General features: G+C 40.4%; 3 protein-coding genes across 3 annotated transcripts; 1 reads left to right on the top strand and 2 right to left on the bottom strand.

Annotated features, from left to right (window-relative positions):
- Positions 1–6: 6 nt before the first annotated feature.
- Positions 7–4,419, bottom strand: cnot8 (CCR4-NOT transcription complex, subunit 8). Its single transcript, XM_073478875.1, has 7 exons — positions 4,341–4,419; positions 2,970–3,179; positions 2,418–2,611; positions 2,152–2,313; positions 1,853–1,997; positions 1,570–1,680; positions 7–804 (listed from the first exon to the last, which is right to left on the bottom strand). Exons 2-7 carry the CDS (start codon positions 3,084–3,086, stop codon positions 676–678), a joined length of 858 nt encoding a protein of 285 aa, XP_073334976.1. The 5' UTR covers positions 3,087–3,179; positions 4,341–4,419; the 3' UTR covers positions 7–675.
- Positions 4,420–5,384: 965 nt separating this feature from the next.
- Positions 5,385–13,651, bottom strand: fam114a2 (family with sequence similarity 114 member A2). The gene is made up of 14 exons (XM_073478874.1): positions 13,399–13,651; positions 12,351–12,586; positions 12,006–12,105; positions 11,521–11,622; positions 11,286–11,389; positions 10,639–10,773; positions 10,131–10,295; positions 9,889–10,012; positions 9,704–9,789; positions 9,361–9,453; positions 8,587–8,711; positions 8,402–8,474; positions 7,883–7,936; positions 5,385–7,108 (listed from the first exon to the last, which is right to left on the bottom strand). Exons 2-14 carry the CDS (start codon positions 12,564–12,566, stop codon positions 7,007–7,009), a joined length of 1,479 nt encoding a protein of 492 aa, XP_073334975.1. The 5' UTR covers positions 12,567–12,586; positions 13,399–13,651; the 3' UTR covers positions 5,385–7,006.
- A 2,169-nt stretch (positions 13,652–15,820) lies between these two features.
- Positions 15,821–20,566, top strand: LOC141006645 (microfibrillar-associated protein 3-like). Its single transcript, XM_073478871.1, has 2 exons — positions 15,821–16,109; positions 17,621–20,566. Exons 1-2 carry the CDS (start codon positions 15,866–15,868, stop codon positions 18,352–18,354), a joined length of 978 nt encoding a protein of 325 aa, XP_073334972.1. The 5' UTR covers positions 15,821–15,865; the 3' UTR covers positions 18,355–20,566.
- The last annotated feature ends 4,169 nt before the right edge of the window (positions 20,567–24,735 follow it).

Here is a 24,735-nt window from a genome sequence, read left to right as displayed (position 1 = left end):
TTTACATTGAAAATACAAAACAATTTAATATACAACTGTTAAAACAATGTCAAATGTAAAAACAAGAGTAACCACAACATCTGTAAACCTGACGGTGGACAGTTTGGTTTTGGTGGGTGAATGTACAGAATGACAGTAGTTTGCCCATTGAAACACATGCATAACCAAGCACAGTTACACACTGTTAAAAGTTTCTGAAAGTGGAAAAGAGCTAAAACATTTTTATTTTCATCAAAATTATACATTTTAATTTACAGGCCCTTCCAACATTAACTTAAAAAATGAAATCCCTGCAACAAGAGACACGTCCCGCTGATGAAGGAAAGCCTGAACTGAAGGATCGGACTGTTTTTTTGTCAAGGTTTGGTCTGAAATCACAGTATGATACAGGAGCTGGTCCCATGCTGTTAAAGAAGGGCGTCACTATAATGCTGGAGCAAAAAAATCCAACAGATTAAAAGAGCGTTCTGAATATATGGCCATGTACTCAGTAAAAGTGACTAAAAAGAAACGAGTGAGCCAGTGAAGGATCCACTGTGAGTCCATTTACAGTCACTCGGGAGGAAAATGGAAAGAAAGGTGTTTTCGTTTTGTCTCGTTGAGGGAGATCACAGGGAATCTGCTGGTTGGGTTTTAAAACAAGTGCGTACTCCACTTGAAGATCTGAGCGCTCAGTCAGTGCTTGTTGTTCGTCTCCTCCTGGCCCGAGCTGGAGATGCCGTTCTGGGGTTGGGTGGAGCCCGAGCCCAGGCCGTACAATCTCCCACAATACTTGGCGTCATCAATGTTGTCTTCAAAGAAAAGCTGAAGAGAAAAATAAGATTTCAGTTAGACGAATGCAGAACGCACCTGCTATTCTTACAAATTTAACTCCCACAAAATGGTTCAATAACTTCCTGATGTGATGCATTTCCTTTCAAAATAAGGAAGTTGGAGTTTGACATTTAAGCAGATTTTCAACCAGCTCCCAATTTTCCCCATTACTCTTCTGCCTGCAGAAATCCACAAATGTCGCAAAACAACTCAACTTTAGATTGTTGTTTCACACTTCGTATGCATCACCGGACAGTCAGACTCTCTCTAGTATGGAGCGAGGGGCGACCCATCAAACTCTGATCAAACTGACTACACCACACAGTGCTGATAAGCATTAAACCAAGATTGTGTTACTACACTGCCCATTTCTCACCTAAAATGTTTTCAGAAATATATTTGTGTACCGTTTAGCTGCAATAAAGAAACATTGGGAACCAGATATTGTTTCCGTACTGTGATGACAGAGGCTGAAAAAACTCTGATTGAACTATAAAACAAGGCAGCGCTGATCAAATATGAACCACAGTCCTGTTGAATGTCTATTTCTCTCCTAATATGTTTTCAGAGACATATTTTAATGTGTCGTTTAGATGTTATATGATTGTTTGTTGCCAGCTTGCTGCTTTACTGTTTCCCGTTTCCGAACGAACTCCGAGCACAAAAAGAATTGACAATCCATAGAAGCTGACTGTTCTGCAGATCAGCTCCTGCCCCACAATAAAAAAAGAAACCCCTGGATATCTGTAACAGTACCTCTTTCATCCTGAAGAAAGCCATGCCGGTGAGCAGCGAGTCTGATCCGGCCTGATGCTGCCGCCCGATCCTCTTCAGCTCCAGCTGGTCTGCTACTTCCTGTAACCCTCCCTGCACACAAACGCACAAAAATCAGACATCGAGACTTGTTTTGACAGATGTTGTCTCTTTGTACAAAACAACATGAATGCCTTCACCAACAGTCTCAAACTGTTGAGCAGAATCAACACCTCTGATACAAATAGTTACACTCTGCCCCCCCCTGTATATCTGTCTACAGTACCTTCAGGTTCTTGCAGCTCTTCATCAAGTATTTGACATCGTAGATTGCGGGGAAGAACAGGTTGAGGATCTGGAAGAAGTCGTGTTCCTCCTCGGGGAGCCGTGCGTCTGTCAGGAGCTTCACCAGATAGCCGAAGTCGTAGCCGCTGAGAGATACAGAACAGGAAGATTAAAGTCAAGATGGTTGGGATTACACTGACGCTGCTGGGTTCGACTAATAAGCGGTCATCATGGCTCAAATTGTGTTTTTATAATTCAGTTAACTGGGATTAACAATGCAAAAGTTGAGTCAGAACAAACCTGTGGAAGGAGAGCCACTTGACGTTTTCACACAGCACCAGACCCGACGTCATGAGGAGCTCAGCGAAGTAGAGCGTGTCGATTCCTTCTTCTTCGTGTTTTTTAAACTGGAGGCCGGAGTTCTGTAGCAGGTCTATGGAGTCCTGTGAGTACATGTCTTCTCTGCGAGGACCAAAAATACAGATATTCATGTCGTGTTCTCAACAATTATCAACATTAAAAAAAGAAAGTTGAAAGAAAGCCCGAAAAGACAACAGTCCGCCTACGTGAGGTTAAACTTGAAGTTGAACTGCCACGTCGTCGTGCCAGGAGGATAGTCTCCATCCTCGTTCATGAACGTGAGGCCGAGCTGGATGATCTTCAGGAGGTCGACGTTACACCTCAGCAGCTGGTACTGGTAGTCCACTGTGCTGCGAAACTCGCCGATTGGCCGGACCACGACTCCAGGGAATTCTGTGTCCTGGTTAAAAAAAAAGAAGAAGAAGAAACATTAACTCCACCCTTCAACATTCCTGCACTGTGATTTCAAAAAATAAATTAATCCTGAGCTCTACCACCATGTTGTTTCCTAGAATGATGTTCACATGTGTCAGAGTTATCCCACCTCAGTCATGCAATGTGTTAAAAGGTTTTAGACACAACATCTACGATGCAGCACATTAGAAACACAAAGGGCCTCAAGCTTTGTAATTCCATGTCTTTGAGTCATAAAGTTGCCGACTCAGTCTTTACCAAACATTACTCAATAACTGGCAAAGTTACTTTACAGTAACTCTGCTGTCAGAGTCCAACTCCTCTCAGAACGGACTGTTACTCACCATAGCAATGTAGTTGTAGCTTTGAATAATCTGCCGGATTTTCCTCATTTCCTCCTCCACATTGCTCGCCCAGACTTCACAGATTATCTGACTGGAATCTGTAAGTGCGGCTGGCATGTTGGCAGGTCAGGACGAGAGCTAAAACCCCAACAATCCTGCAGCGCTCGTCAAGGGGGCGAAGGGGAGGCCGTGTGGTGAAGAAAGACAATGCTACGAGGGAATAAAAAGGGAAGGGTGGCGATTAATATTAATACCACTGATGCTGAAACCACTGAGGATAACACACATACACATTAAGGCATGAAGCACACGTTGATACATGAAAATGTTGAATAAAAAGCATAAAATACACAAAGTGTATGCACATATGAAAGAGTATGTAGTAAAGTATGAAAGAGGAAAATCAACCGAGAAACACGTCTTCATTATAAAATGTGATACATATATTGGTTGATTACTCACCAATCTCAGGTGAAAAATTACAACAAGTGTCTTCCAAGTTTTCTTTTTTGTTTGTTAGTTTGAGAAGGCAACGCCTCACAGCCTACATCCCTCTAAATACATGTGAAATATTTATAGCTCTTTCAAGTGAAATGCTGAGAGCCAAAATTTTCTTCAAAGCAGCAAGAATGAAGCTTTGTTAGTGCCATCAGGCCACGTTAATCATGTTGCCATGTTTTCAACATTTTGAAGCCGTAAAAACACACTGTGGGGATAAAACCTTTGGTCAAAACTGTTTTATGAACTGTTGATTCAATCCTCAGGTAAAGTAATTTTTGAAGCTGTACTTCTTTGCACTGCCATAGAAATGTTTCAAGTTATAATCAAGAGATGTTTTACTGAAGCTAGTAACATTTTGCTCCTTTATTGACATCAAGGACACTGAGTTTTGAGTACAAGTCTTGGAAATAGGTATGAAAGGTGATTTCCTTTTAAATGAAGTGCCTGTGTTACCATGACATCAAGCTAGCTGTTGGTTGTTTATGATATCAGGCTAACTAACCCAACAGAAAACTAAAGTGAAGCGCCACAAATGACGAATAATCCCGTTTAATTGGAAGTCGTTGGAAATAGTTTACAGTTTTCAAAATCTTTGGACGTTCAAGCGGCTGCAAAGTTTAAAATACTGTTAAAAGTAAAGCTAACTGACGACGTTGTAGCGAGGGAACGCACTCGCTGAGTGTTTAGCATGAACGGCTAACGTTTACAAGCTAATCCTCGCGTTACCGAGAAAGCTAACATTACCGGAGAAAGATTAAATGAAACGAGTCTCCTTTTGCACTTCTCGGGATGTCACAACAGCTTCACACAATACAGACGTGACAGCGTGTAAACTGTGGAGAGTATAAAAGAAAGAAAAACTAGCTTTACCTCAGAATTTCCTCGACGTACCCTGCCAAGCTAGCTGTTAGCGCCTCTTGTCTTCTTCTTCTTCGTTTTTTCCTTCTGCTTTTTCTTCTTCTTCGCGTATATTAGCGAGTCGACGGTAAATGTGCACAGCGCCACCTACTGCTTTGGGAACGTAACAACGTGAAATAAGCCTTAATACAAATCATTTCCCTTTGTTTTTCATTTTCTTCTCATTTCTGCTCCTTTTGTTATTATTTTTTTAATTTATACATTTCATCATATTTATTCTGCTTCCAACTGAAGTGAAACAAAAGTTATTTTAACTGCTTAACACATTGAAAAATGGCATTTGAATTATTATTTTTTTAATTACTCCTTAACAGAAATTCAAAATAAACTTTTAAACTAAATATGTATTGGAACTATTCAGTGGTGAAAGTATAAGAAATAAAATAACTGAAATTGAGGTACACTACATACTTACACTTACTCCACTACATTTTAGAGGCAAATATTGTGCTTTTTATTGTACTACACTTATTTGAAAACTATAGTTACTTATACTTAAAAAATATAATAATAATAATAGTCATACAACAATATAATGCTCTCATGGATCATTTTCTCCACAATAAACACATTAACTTTTAATGTTTAGGGATCACTTACATACCTTTACTTTGGTAAAGGTTTGAATGTAACGTTCTTAATTGTAATGGAGTATTTGTACATTGTTGTATCACAAGTTTTACTTCAATGATCTGATTTACTTCTATCATTTAAACTGTTTTCTACAAAATAAATAGTCAAGATGCCAACTGAGTCTGTGGATTGAGAAACAAACAAAACAACATGAATACATAAATGTAATTTTGTCAATAGCATCATAAATAGTAATAATAAACACCGACAGTATGTGGACACGTGACCATTACACCCATTTGTGATTGTTGAATGTTTCATTCCAGCAGTCTGCAGCTGGAACATCCTCCACTCTTCAAGTATCCAGCTAAAAAGTATTCGATTAAATCTGTCGTTTCCACTCACACACACACAAATCACAGATTGAACCTTTTATGAAAGCACATTTATTTGAAAACCCATCTCAAATACCTGAAATACAGAACAGTATATTGCTTGAAAGGATATCACTTCACATGCCCACAACACACAGCTGTTAGCAGTTCAATATCATAAAGAAGACAATCACAATCTCCATGGCAGATAGAAGCTTCTCTGTTGATTAATAAACACCTGAAGTTATTCTGAAGTCTCATGAATAATGAATTGAGAGGGCAATAAGGACAAAGATGGGCTTAAAATGACTGAAATGTACAATTTATGAATTTATATGTTTCTCCAACCGGACATTGGGAATTTACAAGAGAGGGAGAGACCAACACTTTTCAGATAGAGGGTAATGAAGGAGTAGCTATGAAGGGGTGAGTAAGTTTGGAGACTAAGAATGTGGTGTGAAAGGTTTTTACAAAAAAGTACTTTGTCGATTAATTCGCTCATCTGAAAGTTAAAGATGTCTCAGTACAGATCTGAGCTGATTGGGTTGGTCTGATTTAAGAGAACACCAGAGCTGCTTCTAACTCTTTTTGGGAGCTAATCCAAGTTAAGATCCAAGTCTTTATGAACAATATTGTCTCAAGCGGTGAAGTGCAGTTGCAAGTCTTTCAAGACTCTGAAAGAAAAACGTCTGAACATTCAGATAACATTCATGGCTGTAATAGTGTTTTTCTGAATAAGCTGAGCTGAACCTCTCACTGCAGAGAGCCAAAAGCAAAGAAAGCACCTAAGTTGAATTGCATGTACAGTAATAAACCCTTTCCGTCTACAAACAGCTGTCATTAAATCTACACTAGTGTAGACTAATTACAGCCGGTCTGCTCATGATTTGAGGATGATACCATGGTTGGCAAAAACTAAAAGAACATCTGTGCGTTTAGAGATTTGAAGATGTAATTCAAGGCTTTATACGTCAGCTGAAACCCTGTTTGTCAGACAAACGGTGGCCGGCCTGGTGCCGACTGACAAAAGTGACACGTCCCAACACTGTGTGCTTGTTCAATGCTTGTCAGTGTCCTTGAGCAAAGACACTGAGCTTCTAACTGCTCCTGGACCAGCAACATGTTGCACGGCAGTGTTTTAGAGAGACGTGCATAGAAACATGATTCCCAAATATTCTCTGTAGTTGTAGTAAAGAGAAAAATACATTATCAATACATTTTGATATTAAGAGATATACCTTTTGTTCCTGTATGTGTTTTCTGTCAGTGTTCTTCGAGGCAGAATTGAGAATTTTAGGTCAAAAGTGCTGCTGTCAGAAAACAAGTATGTGTTAGAATAAAAGGAAGGAGAACAAGTCGCTCCATGTTTTACACAGATGCATTTGTTCCCCTTAACACCTGGTGGATCCAGAGCTTCTTAACACTGTACTTCAATGAGTCCATCTACTGGGCTTCACAATTAAACCAGCAATACCAAAAAAGTTAACACTGTTTGACAAAGACACACTTCTCCTCCCAGGTGTGAAATTGATTTTCTCCTGAGCCGAAAACCAGACAGAGGAAGAGCCGACGCAGCCCGTTTAAAAAAAAAAAAAGTTTCAAAGATGTGTCCGTTCTCCGCTGTGACAGCGTCCCAGCGTCATGACAGCGATGGAGGTGACATCAGCTGGTTTACTGCTCCGTGGACTCAGATCTCCTCTGGATGTGGGAGATCTCCAGGATCGGCATCAGCAGCTGGAAAGCATCCTGGATGTAAGATGCACTGTTGGATGCCTGTGAGGAGGGAGGATTTATCACACGTCAACATGAGGCACACAGTATCTTAATCTCTGCAATGACCACATTCGCAGTCAATCCAACTAAAAAGAAAAATAAAAGTGATATTTGGGCTCTTACTTTTCTTCAAGAAGAAACATTTCTACCAACAATGTCAGATAATTTGACCTCATCCTAGCAAAGTTTTCTCCTAAAAGGTTTATTATCTTTAAACAAGACAGCAGAATGTAGATTATTGCATCAAGAAAATGACACTTGATTTTAGGAAATTCATCCAATCAGTAGGTTTGTACTGGAAACTGGTGGGTTAATCTCAGCCCTTTACGTGTTTTTCACTTATTTATTTATTTTTTCTTCTAAAAACATGTCTAAAAAACTATAATTCACTGAATAAATTGATTAATCGAATCAAAATCTGGCCGGGATGGAAAGCACCACATTTTTAAAATATTCCTAAGATGTTGAAGGGCTCCTTTGTTGATGCTGCTGATGTGTGAATAAGAATTAGATTCAGCATGAAGTGACTGAAAAGACTTGGATTCTGAACTGCTGCACTCGAAGCTACAAGTTCAGCGATTACTGTGTTCATTTCCTGTTCTACAGGAGGTTTTGGGACCCTCTATCTTATGTAATCAGGAGAGAATGACAATGAAATATAGAGTTGTGAATCATCTGCACGAAACTGCAATAGTGTGACGAGGTTTAATTACACTGTTTATGTGTGTGTGTGTGTGTGTGTGTGTGATGATGCTGTAGCAGTACGATACAAACCTCTAAAAAGACTCCTGTTATCAGTGGGTTGAGGACGTCTCCCTTCTCGTTTGACTGTAAAGAAGAACATTTAGATTAACATAAACAGAAGAGCTGTTTGTAACTTAAACAACCACTGACATGAACGACACCAGCCTCTGTTTAGGTACAAACAAGCAGACACGTTCAGCAAAGCACATGGAAACACTGATTAACAGGAAAAAGACATTTACTGATACAAAAATGCTGTGACTTCAGGTGTGTGTCCTTAAAGGACGATCAAAGATGATTGATAAAGTTGTCACTGTTCGTCCCTCAGGTGGGTTAAGACAAACAACTATTGAACTTTATCACTTAAATGGTGATGAAAATACTGATCTCGTCATGATCATCAACAAATTCAGAAATTTGTTTGGCATCTGTCTTAAAATGATGAATGTATTTCCCATATTCACGTCTGTTTCGACAGTAAACTACTAAAACTAAAACTAGAACTGTCTCTGATCCAAAGCGCAAAATCACAAAACACAGAACACTTACGCCTGCTGTTGTTAAACAGGACGTGAACTTCTTGGAAAGCAGTGAGATTTCTTTACACAGGACGACAGTTAACCTGAGGAAAATACAGAAGTTTAGTTAAACGACAGATAAAACATTTCATCTCTACAGTTCAGCTGCTGCAGCGTCTCCACACACGTACAAACAGGAAACAGATGAAGTCTTACTGTGACAGAACGCTGGCCTCTGTGCTGCCGTTGGAGAAGAGGATCATCTCAGCCAGTTTGTGGAAAAGCTCGATGGATCGTGCCGTCAGCTCTGCCAGACTCCTGATGGCTGCGGCATGAACCTCCTAAAAAAATCAACACACACACACACACACACACACACACACACACACACACACACACACACACACACACACACACACAACAGTTAAACAAGTTCAACAATTAACTGATATACAGTATAATCAATAGATTTGACATTGATCTCTCAGTAAATTAAAGCTACAGTATGTTATTTCTGCGGCTCGGGGTCTCAATCAAAAGAAAAGAAGTGAGTAGCGTGGGATCATGGGAGTGGGATCTGTTGCGTTTGTGTCTGTTGAGAAATGTTCAGAGGACGTAAAGTTTTAAAGTTTTATTTATGTTACGTTTTGTTCATTCGCCGACTTCTTTCCTCACTCTCTGACGTATCATCTGGTGTTTCCTCGGAAGTTATAGCGACAGGCGACCAAATGAAACAAACTATTTCTCCTGCTCTGAACACTGCTGGAAATGTTAGTAAGTTTATTGCACTGAATATTATATCTTTAAAAACTAACTTTATACCTCGATACCCTGAGCTGCCATTCTTCCAAACTGTATTCGAACACACCCGAGCCTCGTGATGAAGCTACGAGTCTAACCTGTTTTTAAATAAGCAAGTAAATTTGAATGCAACCTCAAGTGATCCGTCCTTTGTAATGTACATATAGATCATTGTTAATATGAGCGTACCTCTACAGAGAGCGTTTTCTTTGCGTCCTCCTCACTCTCTTCCTCCTCCGGCTTGGTTATGTCAGTGATCTGGCTGCAGGTGCTCTTACAGGCCTGTTGGAGGTTAGATATTACATTACTGTGGTTTGTAATCCACTGGTTGACCACAACAAACACAAGAACTGCACAATCTAACAGAATCCAAAGCCACAGCCACGCAATAAAAACTACCTCTTTCATACTTTCACTCTGTCAGGCGGGTTTCAGTTCAACTCTACAGTCAATTTTGAGGCTGAAATTTAAAAAACTGCAACCTCAAAAATACTTTTGTCGACTAAAACAGAACAGGAATCTGAGTCGGTACCTTGCTGAGTTTTTCAGCTGTAGCAGTGACACTGAGACCCTCCAAGGCCTCCGTTAACTCTCTCTCAAAATCTGAGCCGTCTTCATCTGGAATTACAAACGTATAATCAATCATTTCAGCTGTTAACGTCAGCTCTGGTGGATATTGTGCTGTATTCCTCTTTCAGTGCATTATCTTTAGAATACCTTTCTTCTCGTCCACCTCCTCATCATCAAACTCCACCAGGGAGAAAGCGTCCTTGATGAGTTCCAGCTCTTCTCTGAGCTGAACCACCTCCTCTCCTGACAGAGTGGTCAGCACCGACTTCACCTGCAGCAAAAACACATTTCACCAGATCCCATTGAATCATGATACGTAAAAACAATGTGTCAGTATGTCTATACATGCACAGCAGCTGTCAAGTTTTGGAATGAAACGCCGATCGCACCTTCGATTCGCTGTCTCGGGACAGAATCTCCAGCGCCTCGAGGTGCGAGAGACCCTGAAACTCATCAAACAGCATCCCATAGTGAGCGACCACCTTCTTCTCTGAATCAGACTCTGCTGTCTCTGCTGTCTGCTGCTCCTCATGCTCCTTCGCCTCCCTCAACACCTGAGGGATGGAGAGAGGTGAGAAGTTAAAAGAGAAAGAGAGGGCAAAAACTCCAGAAACCTGTCAGACAATCACGAGTCAAAATAGCTTAGGTTAGCTGAAGTTTATTTCTGTTTGGTGTACTGATGAAAAGTCTTCTTTTGCCTTGGTTTTGCTGATGAAGACCATATTTGCATAATGACTTAACACGTAGGGTAAAAAAATGTAGGAACTCTCTCCCCAAATTTAGATTAGTTTCAATCAAACTTGTTCTGACAAGTTAAATATTTGGATATCTTATTATCGATGGAACAGCGTGTAGTCTCATCTGATGTGCTTCCATCTCTGCCCGTGGTTGAACTACCTGAGACAGAGTGGCGTTCCTGATCATCAGTCCTTTGGTCTTCTTAAAGCCGGGATCACCTTCTGCTATCACATCCATCGTCTTCTTCCCAATGAACTCCAGAGCGTCCAGACCGCCTGTTATCACTGTTTTCCCCTGTGAGGAGGAGAAAATATGAAGAGCTTAGTTTCAGTGTGATATCCACATTAACAACACCGGCTCTTAGCGAATGACTTATTAGAAATATACAATATTTAATGAGTGAATTAATGAGTTATTAAGGAGCTTAAGACCGTATTTTATACTAAATTTAAAGGCTGTGTTGCTAGCTTGGTTGCTGCATCAACATGGACGATACAGAAGCATAAAGCCACTTGAAGATTAAACTGTTGTTCTCTGGTGAGGTAGAAGTGGAACAGGGGTGATGTTTTAGCAAAATGGCTGCACCTGATGAACTAAACACATGTTTGAAAAATTCAAAACAACCTCATATGAAGACATACTTTGTTCATTGATACGTCAACGGCCCAATTTTGTTGGCATTGACTGAAAGGTCTGGAAAGACAAAAGCTCTCAACTCATGAAGAAAAACTGAATTCTTCCATTTTCCACCCAAAAACTGTGAACTTCCCTTTCCTCCAATAAAAACAGGGAATGTTTCTGCTTACTGTACTCTGGACGACGCTGGTTAGCGACGTCAGCATTCCCATTGCGCTGCCCACCGCTGCCGATCCATCTGCTGCCACTTTGTCCGTCTCACTGTTGCCTTCACCTGCAGGAGAAACAAAGACAATAAATACAATTACACAAAAAATTGTTGAACGGACTCATTTTCATATTTGTACAGGTTAACCCAGTGTGGTCCCTTAATTATACAAGACACAACATACAGTAACACCTCACCCAGCTCTTTCTGCTCTTCCTCAACTTGTGCCGATAGTTCAGTCGGACTGGGGATTCCCAGAGACGTCTCCGCCTTCTCTATCACATTTGTGAGACCTTGGCCTGGGTGGACAGGAGAGACAAGCAGCGTTAAGATGACAACTGGTTAAAAAGCTAACCACCATAAATATTGTGTATAATACAGAATGATTGGGTGTTGACTAAAAGAAAATGAATTGCCATCTAGTTTGATGATCTATTAATTGTTTTAGCAATTTTCAAACAAAAACGTCAAACATTTTCTGGTTCCAGCCTCTTAGATGTGAGGATTTGCTGCTTTTCTTTGTCATTTATGGCAGAAAATAAAGAGTCTTTGGGTTTTGGACAAAAGAAGCAATTTGAAGAAGTCACTTTGGACTTTTTGTAAATTAAATTTTGTGAAAAAAAATATTCAGATTAATCGATGATGAAAATTATTTTTTGTTTCAGCCCCCCTCGATACTCACCCACGGTGGCCACAGTAGCTGTTGCTGTGGATAAGATGGATTTTCCCCAGCTGCCCCAGTATCCCCATCCACCCTGAGACACAGTGGACTCACTGGATGTCTAAGCGAGAGAAGACGTGAGGAAAAGAGAAGAAGAGAGTGCAAGAAACAGAGGTTGTGAATGATGAAAACAAGATAAATATCTCATGTAAATAAAAAGAAGTGACCTCTGGTGTGACCCTGGGAGAATTCAATCGATCCAAGACAAGCCTTATCACCAGTGTTAAAAAACTTGCTTAAGTTAAGTTCTCTTTTGACCATTATTTATACTTTTATTTAGCATGAAGACAATTATCTCATCAGTGCCTTGGCCTGCTGCTCCTCTACTTTCGGCTTCTCCTCGACTTCGGCTGCAGGTTTGGGTTCTGGTCTCCTCCGGGCTTTCCTCGTCGGGGCCACGTCCGTCGAGTTGTCAGGCGTGACCTGCGAGGGGCTGTCGGGCGTTCCGGCAGGAGAGGCGTCCTGACTCTCTGGTGCTGCCACCTCTGGAGCCTCCGCTGCTGTAGCTTCACTGTCTGACATCTTAATGTCTTAGCACATACCTTCAAAGTGAAAATACAACACAGGATATAAGTATTAGACAAATAAGTATCCAGTCTAACTCCTGAATAAAGTGCGGTGTGTTGATATTGGCAGCACTGAATGTGTACAGACCGAGCTGGGAATATTGGTTTGTACTAAAGAAAACTGACAGGACTGAAGGTTTAGAGGTGACAGAGGTTAGTGAACACATGTCCAGTTGGGATGTGTAAGAGAAAATCCAGTTTTGGTGAGACCAGTTGTCCTTCAACCAGCTGTATCCTACCACATTTCCCAGAATGCATTTTACCAACACCCAGGAAACAGCAGATAACTATTAAGCTGCTGGTTATCTGAACAGCTGGAGATAATGGTAGTTTAAAGTCCAGCCTTAGTAGTCTGAAACCCAAACTTCATAGTATATGGTGCACTGTACTGTACATTGTTCACAGTATACTATACTGCACATCCACATACTGAATCTCTGTGCATGAACGTACAATTTCCTAAACAAACACCTGACTACACATCAACAACAGGTAATTATATAAAGAAATATATTACATAAACATTACCTTCAGTCATATAGTCCATTAGCAACTAGTGCTATTGTAGTAAAAGCATTACTAGCATTGGTATTCATGCTTTACTCATGCTAACGTTAGTACTTTTGCTAAGCTAATGACTCGTTCACACAGCTGACATTATAGCTAGGAGGAACGTTAGCTTTCTTTTCATCTCTTCTTTTATGAATGTTATCTGTTTTAATGATTGTCGACACATTAATTGACGTAAAGAGACAAGATACACTGTAATCCTGGTGCTACACACTCACCTTCTCTCCTGTCAAAGTCTTGATGCTAACTAGCAGTTAACGTCACCAGAGTTTCCACCGGTTTCCTTTCACAAAATCGACAACGGGAAACTTTATCTTCTTTATTTCGGTTTGCACTTGTATTTTTACACGTCAGACGCCTTTTAGTTTTCCACTAAACACTTTAATGACAGAGGTTTTCTCGCTCTTATTGTCCACCATGGATTAGCCACGTCACAGTTTGTTTTCACTGACCAGCTCTAACAGTTAGCGGCACGGAGGAATTCAAGTTCCGGTAAGAATCTTCACAATAAAACTATGCCAAGAACGTTGGCGTTTTAACTGCGAAAATAAAGGAAGTGGGGATCTTTATCGCCACAAATATTAGAGCTCCTACCTGGATTTAGTTTTAAACAGACACTTCTGGAAGAGATTTGTCGATATATTAATGGATACATATTTTTTTTCCTTAGGTGATCGATGTTACGATTTTACTTTGAAGTGACGTCTTTCATACTACCGGTCTTTCTTTATCGCTCGTTTTGTTGCTTGACGCAAAGATTAAACGTGTCAAGTTACGTTTATAAAATAAAAGCATGACTTCCGAAACCGTCAAAATAAAAATATTTTGGACTTCCGGCAACAACAAAAAAAACACCTGTTAATAACTTTGGTCGTCAAGAATAAAACAGTTTAAAATATCTAAATGTATTTGTCATTTGTCTTCCACGTCAGCTCGAAAAATAAGTCACATAAGTTATCAATCCATGTATTTATTTTAGGAATTATCAATAAGTAGGTCAACACACACAATTAAAGTCAACATTGTAAAAAAAAAAATTAATTAGCAAGATAAAAAATACAATTTGATTTCACAGTTTGTAAAAAATAAAGATAAGACTCTACCTTGTGGTTCATATTGTTTCTTCTGCCTTGTGTTCTGTGTAAAAGTAATGAAATGAAAGAAACAAATAGTCTGAAAATGTGTTGGAATATTTAATATGTCCAACGCGTTCAACTGGAGGCAGATAAATAAATGAAAATACTGAAAGATAAATGATAAATAATTAAGTAACACAGAAGCTATGTTCAAAACCACAGCTATTTCCCTGCAGGCCATACTCTGAAGGCTCCTACCTGGGTGACAGAGTTGAAAACAAGCCACGCCCACTCTCTTACCTGAAGCAGGAAGTGAACGGACTGGACGGATCGTGTGTGTTTCGCTTAACACCTGAGGATTAAAGCTGAGCAGCTGACTGAAGGTAAAATAAATATCTTTTAAATTACAGCAAGTTACTGAACTTAACTGATGCTTGTGTCGGTGGAGGGTCTGATGTGTTGGTCGCTGTCAGAGCAGCAGGTGAGAATCTCTCATCATGTGACTCACAGGCTGTTTCAGGTGTTGGTCTCATGTGTTTGGGTTTCATGTGCGGGCTTCTTTCCTCCTCTGGTGGCCGACTAGCATCAGCCCACAATCAAATATCCAAATAATTAATTCATAGGCATCTATTATGGGATGGTTGTAGTAATAATATAAGAATAAAGGTGATTTTATGGTAGGTTGTCTAACAGGAACATCACAGGTGTGTTAGAGTAAAAATATATTACAGATAATAAGACTATGACTGGTATTTAAACGTAATTATAGATATTTGATGCATGTAATATCTAAAGATATGTCATATCTAAAGATATGACATTAATGAGGACAGAAGTGAGGCAAAGTTCACTGATCCAAGATAATAAGTTGCTTGTCAGATAAAAAGAAATACCATCTTACAAGACTGCACAGGCTCCATGCATTCCTTATTTATAATGGTGTTTTCTCTCCTAAAGTAAATCTAAGATTTACAGTTTGTGAATAAATATAAGGAACACATAATTTTACTTTTTATTCTTTTTACAGATTTAGTGCACTGGAATTAAACATTTTGAAAATGTGTCTGCAGGCTTCCTCTCCAGCTGTGCTCTTTGGATATTATGTCATAACTCATTAACAATTACCTTCATTACTTCACTGTTTATTTTAAAGCACTACAGCACCGACCGCTGTTTTTATGAAGCGCTGCAAAGTCAAAGGAGTCAGTCAAAGTGACTATTTCAGCTAAAAAACAGCAGCAAGAGAGTCAAATTAAGACAAAAGCCAAAACACAGCCGTTGGAGTCCATGTAACAAATACAATATGTATTATTGTAGTTAAAAATATGTGATGCATGAAAAGAAAAGCAAAAAAGTGTGAAGAAAAAAGACAAAAATACTGTTTAAAGTTTTGGCCTTCGACTTCCAAAGAAAGGCATTAAATTTCACAGCTACAACTCATTTCTACATTTAATTAAAAAGTAATTGATGTGAGTGGTAGGATTTATCATATGTAGGCAGGACCGAATAATGAAGTGAGGTGTTGCTGCATGAGCCATGACCGTTGACTGTTCCTGTTCTGCAGGTTTGTCTCGTCTGAACGTGGGCTGGCGCTGGAACTCCTTTCGCAATGTCTTCGGCTCAGAGACAACACCTGAGACAACACCTGTCACACCTGCTTCTCACAGTCCTTCTGGTTGGTGGTTGGACAGCAGACGCAGCTCAGAACGCATCAGAGGCAGAGGCGGCGTCCTTCAGCGTCTCCTCCAGCAGGCACATTGTGGTCAAGGAGGGAACCAGCGCACTGATCGAGTGCAACGTGACCGGAGGCCACGATGACATCAAGTGGTACAACTCTAAAGGACCTCTGCTCGGTGAGGAGAACACGCTGTGCTGAGAACAACTCAACTTCTTTTAGCACTATGTAGTTATTTTAAATGTAAAAAAAAAAAGTAACTTTCAGTAGTGACCAGGTCAAAAAACAGCAAAATTAAGTAGTCACACACTGAAAAGTTTTAAAACAAGGAAACATTCAAACACCCACACTTCAGTAAACACCCAGTAAAGTTTGGTTGTGAAGCAAGTCTAAAAATCAGTCATTTCCATTCAGTTAAAACAAAGGCGTTACAACTAGAGCCGCAACGATTAATCGATTAGACAATCATGAGAATAAAGAAGTCTTTTAGGGGAGTAACGACAGGTGTCACCCAGGGAAAAAGAAAGCAAGAAAACTGTGGTATGAGCTCAAATTAAGAATATATTAACACATTTAAAGGAAGATTAAATAGTTTGACAATAATGTCCCCTTTTACACTCACTCATAGATACCGTCCGCCTGAATACACCTTATTTTCTCATCTGAATCTTTGCATCATTCTCTGAGAAAAAGTATGAACATGTTGGAAAAACACCCTGAAAAACAGACACGGTTGAAAACATAACCTTCTTGGTGGAGGTAAAATTAGACACACTAACTAAATGTGCAAACACACCTCCCTCAGCACACAGCAACACACATCCAGCACACAAGCTGCCAAATGTGCCCCCTGTCTCCGGCTGCAGCTCCCCACGGCTTCATCTCCAGGTACCTGAGTGAGGACGTCACCTGGTGAGAGACACACAGGAGGCAGTCAACAAAAGGTCACACATAATTAAGCACAGTATTAATCTGGATGAATAATACATTTACTCATCATCCTCTCATACATCTTTTAACTCTGGATCCACAATAAGACTTTTGTAGATGTGGATAATTTATTAGAACCTTTCTCATAATGTCAAATAAACTAAAGTAACAATAACTGTGCACACTGGCTGATTTTACCAGAAAAATAGCCTAAAACTTGTGCTGTCTGTCTAAGTTGTGTGTTAGACACATTACAATATTGTTTATTGAATCAAATCATAAACATAATGCTGCTTTCATCTCATCAGGTGGTGTTTTGTCTGCTGGGTTGTGGAAGGATTCAAATGATCTTAAAGGTGCAATATGAAAAAATAGATAAATAAATATAGATAAATAATAAATAAATAAATAAATAAATATAGATAAATAATAGATAGATAAATAAAAACTAGAATCATACTTTAACAACACTCTTTACATTATGACGTTTATTTGAAGTTAGCATGCTAACCAGCTAGCCCCGGCCCACCTCAGTCCGAAAGTTCCTATGCGAGCCATACGCCATCATAGTAACACCGACACTCCCACGGTGCTCCAAGCTCTCAGTCCGTACTCCTAGCTGCACTGCTAACTGAGCTAACTAGCTAAAGGTAGCTACAGCAGGCTTAATGTTGAGCTGATAAGTTGTCCCGATTCTCAGCTCACATTTCTAAAATGAAAGCCGTCTTTCTCTTGCTGCCTTGTGTGTCTTGACCCTAGGTGGGAAGTGGCAGATTGAGGAGAACGGGGCCCTGAACATCACTGTCGTCTCCTTCGAGGACCGTGGACGCTACACCTGCGTCGCCTCCAGTGGTGTCGGCGGGAGCAGAAACTACACCGTCACTGTGCGTGTAGCCCACAACAACAGCGGCCTCGGCCTGTACTTCGTCATCGTCTGCCTGGTGACCTTCACCATCACCATGATCCTCAACGTGGCGCGGCTGTGCATGGTCAGCAGCCACCTCAAGAAGACGGAGAGGGCCATCAACGACTTCTTCCGCACCGAGGGCGCAGAGAAGCTGCAGAAGGCGTTTGAGGTCGCCAAGCGTATTCCCATCGTCACGTCAGCCAAGACGGTGGAGTTCGCCAAGGTCACGCAGTACAAGACCATGGAGTTCGCCCGTCACATGGAGGATCTGGCACGGAGCGTTCCTCTGCCGCCACTCATCCTAAACTGCCGCACATTCGGGGAGGAGGCGGCGGAAACGGGAGGGCAAGTCAGGACATCGATGCCTGGGAACAGACAAGCTATAGGCCCGTCCTCATCCGACAGAAATGGACAGGAGGAGGAGGAGGTGGAGGTGTGTCAGGCACTGCTGTCAAGTGAAAGACAAGGGAACAATGGAGGTGGCTTTGACATAAAGGCGTCAGTCCACACAGTTTATGAGAAGGTCACCCTCGAGGATCAGGCACCAGGCTCACGAACAAGTATGTCGTATGAGAGCAACATATAGCCCGTCTCAGTCTGAATCCCATCACAAGAAACACATTTTCTGAAGTGTTAGGTGTCTAAATGCACACGACTGGGAGAGATCAGAAATCTTTAAAAAATATCATTTAGATTTTTACCAATGGATCAGATTATTGATCCTGGCTCCAAATCTTTGTACTTTGGAGGAAGAAAACAAACTGAAACATGTTGAAACCATAAAACATCTTTATTTTAGAGTGACAAAGTCCTAACTTCCAGAATACTATGTCATTCTTTTTGATTAAAGAGGTAAAACAGAGAACAGTAAAGTTATTCTGTCTTGCCATGAACAAGTTAGATTCTTGAGACATCCTGGACATTAACATCTGCTGCCATCAAAATACTGCATTCATGCCAAGTCATATTCTTACTCCTTCCTGCACGAAAATATATCCACACTGGCCTTTCGTCAAAGTTACAAAAGTCTCACTTATATTATAAAACTGGCATCAAATCAAACACAGTATCTTGACAACCATAGAAAGTTGTATTCAGTACAAACCCGCCCAAACCTTTAGGATTCTTTTCGGTGGGTTTTAGGGATGCAACTAACAATTGTTTAGATTCAGTCAGTCAGTCAGTTAATCTGCTGATTATTTTCTTTATTAACTGATTAGTTGTTTGGTCGATGAAATATCAGAAACTGGTTACACTACAAGATATTCAGTTTACTGTCAAAAAGGAGGAAAGAAAGCAGAACATATTTACATTAAGAAGCTGGAATCAGAGAGCTTTGACTTTTTTCTCATAAAAAAATACTCAAGTCGATTAATCGATTATCAAAATAGTTTGCAATTTGTCAACTACTCGATTAATTAACCGTTACAGCTCTAGTAGTTAAGGAGGGAGACTCCACTAAACTGAATTTGAAGCTGTGATTTTGCAGTTATATTCGTGATCACATGTATATGACGTGATATTCGTCTCTGCGACGCCACATTGCAGACGTGTAATGTTAATTTTTTAATCGTTTATCTGTCATCAATCACTCAGTCCAATGATGATCGACTAATGGTGCTAATAAGTTTGACCAGAACCGAACTGCATCAACTGAGCTCATAATTTATTTCCATTTTTTTGTGTTTTTCACGTCTGTGCGGTGGTTAACCTTCAGTTTTCATTCTTTGGGTTTGTCTGCACACAGCTTGGTGCAGCAGCAGGTATAAGAGCTTGTTTTCCTCCTTCAGAAGATGAAAAATGCTGCCGGTCACTTTTGTTCACTTTGACAGTCAGTCAGCTTCTATAGAACAAAAAAACGCTGCAGTGAAATATCCTTATCGCGTCGTGTCGATTGTTTTCATGTCACTGCTTCCTGTCAAGGAAGACTCCTGAAATGATGCCTGAAAAAAACATGTCTTTTCACAGACTTGATTGCCTTCTCCATGTCTCTTTACGTGAGTGTTTGTTAGTCAGGACAGCAGTTGATTACATGTATTTCTTAGCAACAGTAAACACGAAGCTTCCAGCTATTTTTACCTTTCAGAGGCAGCAAAGGAACTGAAATATGAATGTGATTATTTTAGTATTAGAGCTCCAAAATATTTCTGCCGGGAAGGAAAATGTCTGAAAATTGTGCTCATAAATATTCAGATATATCCATCATTTAGTGGTTATTTTTTATTTTTATTCTAAAAGTGATGCAGCCTCTGTATTTATTGTGACATTTGTGAGTTATATTTAAAGACACGATGAATAATTAGATTGATGAAGCGTGAAAGATAAACATTTACTGTTTTTTTGTCGAGGTTTACGTACGCGTTAATGTGAATACGCTCCTTTTCATATCGTGGGAATAAAGTTGAATAGTTTCTCTACAAGCCTTAAAATATAGACATGTTTGTTATATTCCAATAAAAATAAAGTATGAAAAGTTTGTTTGAAGAGTTCTTATGACCTAAAAACAAAACATGTTTTGTCCTGTCAAACAGCTTCTTCACTTTGTCTCAGAGGGTTACGTTAGACATTTGTATCATGTAATGTGAGTAAACTGTGAACTACAGGTGAACAAAGAGGATTTTTTGAGTAACTGTAATGCCATTATGCACTTGAATCTCTCTATTGTATAACTGCTGTTGCTGAGTGAAATGGTTTTGCGTTTATATATTTACGGGTGATCCTAAAGAGATTGTTCTCAGGGACCACAGCTGGGGAAAAAGAAAATCCTGTAACTGACAATAAACACAATCAAAACCTTGCACGTTTGTCTGGTGGTGATTTCTGCTCCTTCAGGTAACACCGCTGTTGAGCCACAGGGTGGAGCTGTTGGGTCAAACATCACTTCTGTACGTCTGAGACAAAACTGGTGGATTCCCCAAACCGAAACACTCCTGAAGGGTCATTTTGCACATTAACAGCCGTCGATGAACACTTGATATCGTTGTTAAAGGAACACGGGGAGATGAATGAGCACCTCTCAGGGGGGAAGTGCTGCTTCAAGTCCCAGATTTCTGTCTGTCTTGGATGAAGAAGGGAATACAGTTTGAAAATCTGCAGTTGTACTTCTGTCTGTCACTTACCAGTAACTTTAGTAGAATTTGTGGGCACTGTAGTAGTCATAATATACACAGTAATATTTCTACCAGGCAGGAAAATGGGAGGGAGTGAAGGGTATAACCAAACGGGCCAGCCGGTCCTCATCAGAAAAACGGCCATATACGACCACTGTGCAAGCAGCTTGTTACGACCCATATTTCCTTTATTGTTAGGCGTAGACCTTTATCAGCCGCAGTAATTATTACAGCAGCAAAGGAGGAAGTCAGGTGGTATAAAGGGGGGACAAAGTATCTTATTAATGTTGTTAACGTGCGTCACATACTGTACATAGTGTAGTTTTTACAGCCAAACCATGATCGTGTCCTAAACCTGACCAAACTGCAACCATACGACAGAAGTCCACTACAACTGTCGCTGGTACGCTGCAACGGCAATGTCATTTCGGGAACGTTGATGTATGTCGTTTTGGAGTCACTGGAAATCAACCTGTTCAGTGGTTTAGGTATGAGGATGTGTTGAAGCTGGTACCAGTTGTAACCATGTAACTGTAACCATCAGGCGACCAGGTTGCTTCATTTAAATAGTACTTTAAACACAACACAGTCGGTCTGAAGTCCTTCACTCAGTTCAGAGAGAGAGAAACATAAAGGAAATCATTTTACATACATTTTAAAACAGATATCTGTAGAGAGGAAGCAATGTAGATGCACGTACACACTTAGAGACGAGGCTGATATTTAAAAAGTTTTTGGAAAAGATAACATCAAAACCAAACACTTTCTCGTCAGCACCTGACTCTCAACATCACCTCCTCTCTGAATACAAACATCTGGCATCAGCAAGAAGACTCCAAGCGCCAAAGTTGCAAATCAAAACTGCTCGGAGCTGCTGTTTGTTCCAGCCTCCATCACGCCGCTGAACTCTGGTGGTAAAACTTGCAATTGTGCAGTAGAGCAATGTGCAACACTTCAGTTCTTCAGCACTTCTGCACTTTAATTCATAGTTTCTTTTCAAGCCGTCGTGTTGTCAATGTCAAATGTAAAGTCAAATGTCTCTCTCGTGTTTAAAATGTTCTCCTGTGAGGCAAAATGCTTCAAATGTTTTGTGATGTTTATTTTTTATGTGAAGCAACAGAATGTAGTTCTGTGTTCAAGACAAATTTCTCCTCTGCGGTCATTTTCACTGAAAAAGTGAACACTTCTAAGCTTTGGCTGTAATTTATCTGCAGTAACTCACAACCAACACGTTCTCACATTTTCCACCTTTGTGAGCAAATGATGCACTCAGGCTTCATTAGGCTCATCCTGCACACTGCTGCTTTGTACTCACAGTACTCTCCCAAAGGTTAATCTCCTGGAATACAGCTACCAGCCCGGCCCTACCTGTGAAAAAAAAGCAGGTTGGAGAGCAGCCCAAATAACAATAACCTTGGGCCTCTGTGTTGAATAACTCAAGAAATCCATCCTTCTTCCCTCTCCTGTCCTCTCTGGAGGCGAGCTTATCTAAATAGAATTGATTGGTCGGAGCGATCATTCATCATGCCGAGCCAAAGCAGACGTTTAAGGAGAGAGGGAAGGAAGATTTTAAAGATAGGATATTTTCAGCAGGCCCTCGGTGTCGAGGTAAACTAAACACATTGATCAGGTTAAAAAGGACAGACGCTGTGTGTGTGTGTGTGTGTGTGTGTGTGTGTGTGTGTGTGTGTGTGTGTGTGTGAGGGAAATAAATACTGTATATGAGAGATTGATTAGCTTAAAGGACACATTTATCCCAACCTCAGTGATTGTGTATGTGTGTGTGTGCACGACAGGGTATTCCACAGACTGCCTGATTATGCACACTTACATAAATGAATGAAGCCGGCGTGTGCAGTAAATTTGGGCCTCTTGAATTTAAATCGCTCATAAAATCGGGTCAGTAGAAAAGTGTCTCTAATTGCATTTTTATTCCCATTCAGCCTGAAGGAACAAGGCAGGGAAGAAAAAAAAGAGCCAAGGACAGTAGACGATGAATCAGATGACAAGATGAGTGAAGCGCTCGTCATATCTGTTCATTAGACGAGAGGACGCGGTGCAGATGCTGCGACCGTGATTAGCTCTGCTGCTCCGAATGTGTGTGTGTTTGTTGTACTTTGGTGATCCTCTGGCATGATACCAAACACGGTGTTGTCCTCTTAGCTTTGAGATGAACTTTACACTGAAGGACACTCCAAACTTTTTTTTCGCTCTCTGCAAAGACAACCGTAATTGCTTTTACTTTTTAAAGCTGGTTAGAGGAGATTTTTCCTGGCAGGCGTTCGGTGTTCAAGTTCATCCCGAAAGTGTTTGAATGAGGTCGAGGTCGGGACTTTGGCCCCATCTCAACATTAATGTCCCCATGCACAAACACAAACTGTTGACACAAAGTTGGAAGAGCACTTAATATCACTGTACACTGTACCGCATTAAGATTTTGGCTTTGCTGAAACTAAAAGGCCAAACTAAAATAAGTGAACTGAAAAACAGCCTCAGACCAAAAAGTACACAAAACTATGTCGACAGGAGCGTCCACATGTTGTAAGCCATGTATCTTGCACTCTGTGGTGGGTGGAGTCGGTACAATTTTCAACCCCACCATCCCACATATAGGGAAATGGTGAGTGAAAACAAGTGAGTGAGTTAATATGGGATTATATATGCTGTTAGCCGCCACCAAGAAGCTTTCAGGACATCGTAAAGGAGGAAGATTGACACATTAATGTAAAATAAGACATTGTCCTCAGTCCTTTAAAGCGCATACAAAGCACTTAGATGATGCAGCTCTGGCCACTCAGGACCGAGACTTGTGGAGCGAGGTGCAGCAGCTGAAGAAATAAATCCAAGGCTTCACACCTGAGAAGTACATGTAGTGGTTGGGTCTCATAAGGTAGAGCAACCGTCCACCAATAAGAGGGTTGGTAGTTAGATCTCTAAAGACATTTATAATCCTCGATAAGTGCAAAAAAAATAGCATATCGTCAATTTAGAGCCAAAATATCAGAATTTCTAACCCTAACCTCTTTTTTACCCATCCTGGTGAAATATTGTGTTTAATCAACTTCTTTTAAATAGTCAATGAAAACTTTTGAACCAGCTTTGAATGTCTTTTCCCGGAAAATGCTCACAGGGTACAACTCACTGTACAGAATAGAAATTCTGCCAACATTTGAGGTCCACAGCGGACTAAACCTCATGACCTTGGTGATTCTGTCATATTTTGTTTATCTACCACCAGCAGCTTATCACAAGTTATCCAGTGAAATATGTTTGGTACATGACAGTTCATGGTACCCAGGTGATGAATAACTTTCATCATCATCATCATCATCATCATCATCATCATCAGGTAAAATCTTATAAAAGACTATGATCAAATGTTCCTGCAAAACTAATGTCATCCTGATCAGCCTCAGCTGTACTTGGTGATAGTTAGCATGCTAACACGCTAAACAAAGATATGGTGAACACGACTAAAAACCAGCATGAAAGCATTGTCACTGAGAGATTGTTAGCATTCTGGCATTAGCATTTAGCTCAAAGCACTGCTATGCCTAAGTTTTTCCTCTACTTTCTCTGTTTTCCCCCTCATGAAAATACATGTTTAAAAACGTGCCATATACTTATCTGTTTTTTGGTTTGCATTGACATAGTTTCAGATGTACTCTGTAGTATTTGCGTTTAGTCATAACAACCTATTTACAGCAAATGTAGGTTTACGTGTCCTTGTTCTCAGACAACCTCGTAGAAAAACTAGCACCTGGGAACGGTTCAGGTGAGGTCGACCAAGAATGTGTGCTAACAAAGGGACGGGGGCACTGTGGCTGACCCGGTTCTCCACAGGGTCTCACTGCTAC

The sequence above is a fragment of the Pagrus major genome, chromosome 13 (genome assembly GCF_040436345.1).
Source record: "Pagrus major chromosome 13, Pma_NU_1.0".
Lineage (NCBI taxonomy): Eukaryota > Metazoa > Chordata > Actinopteri > Spariformes > Sparidae > Pagrus > Pagrus major.
Note: the sequence above shows the minus strand (reverse complement) of the source record. Positions and strands in the feature narration are given on the sequence as shown.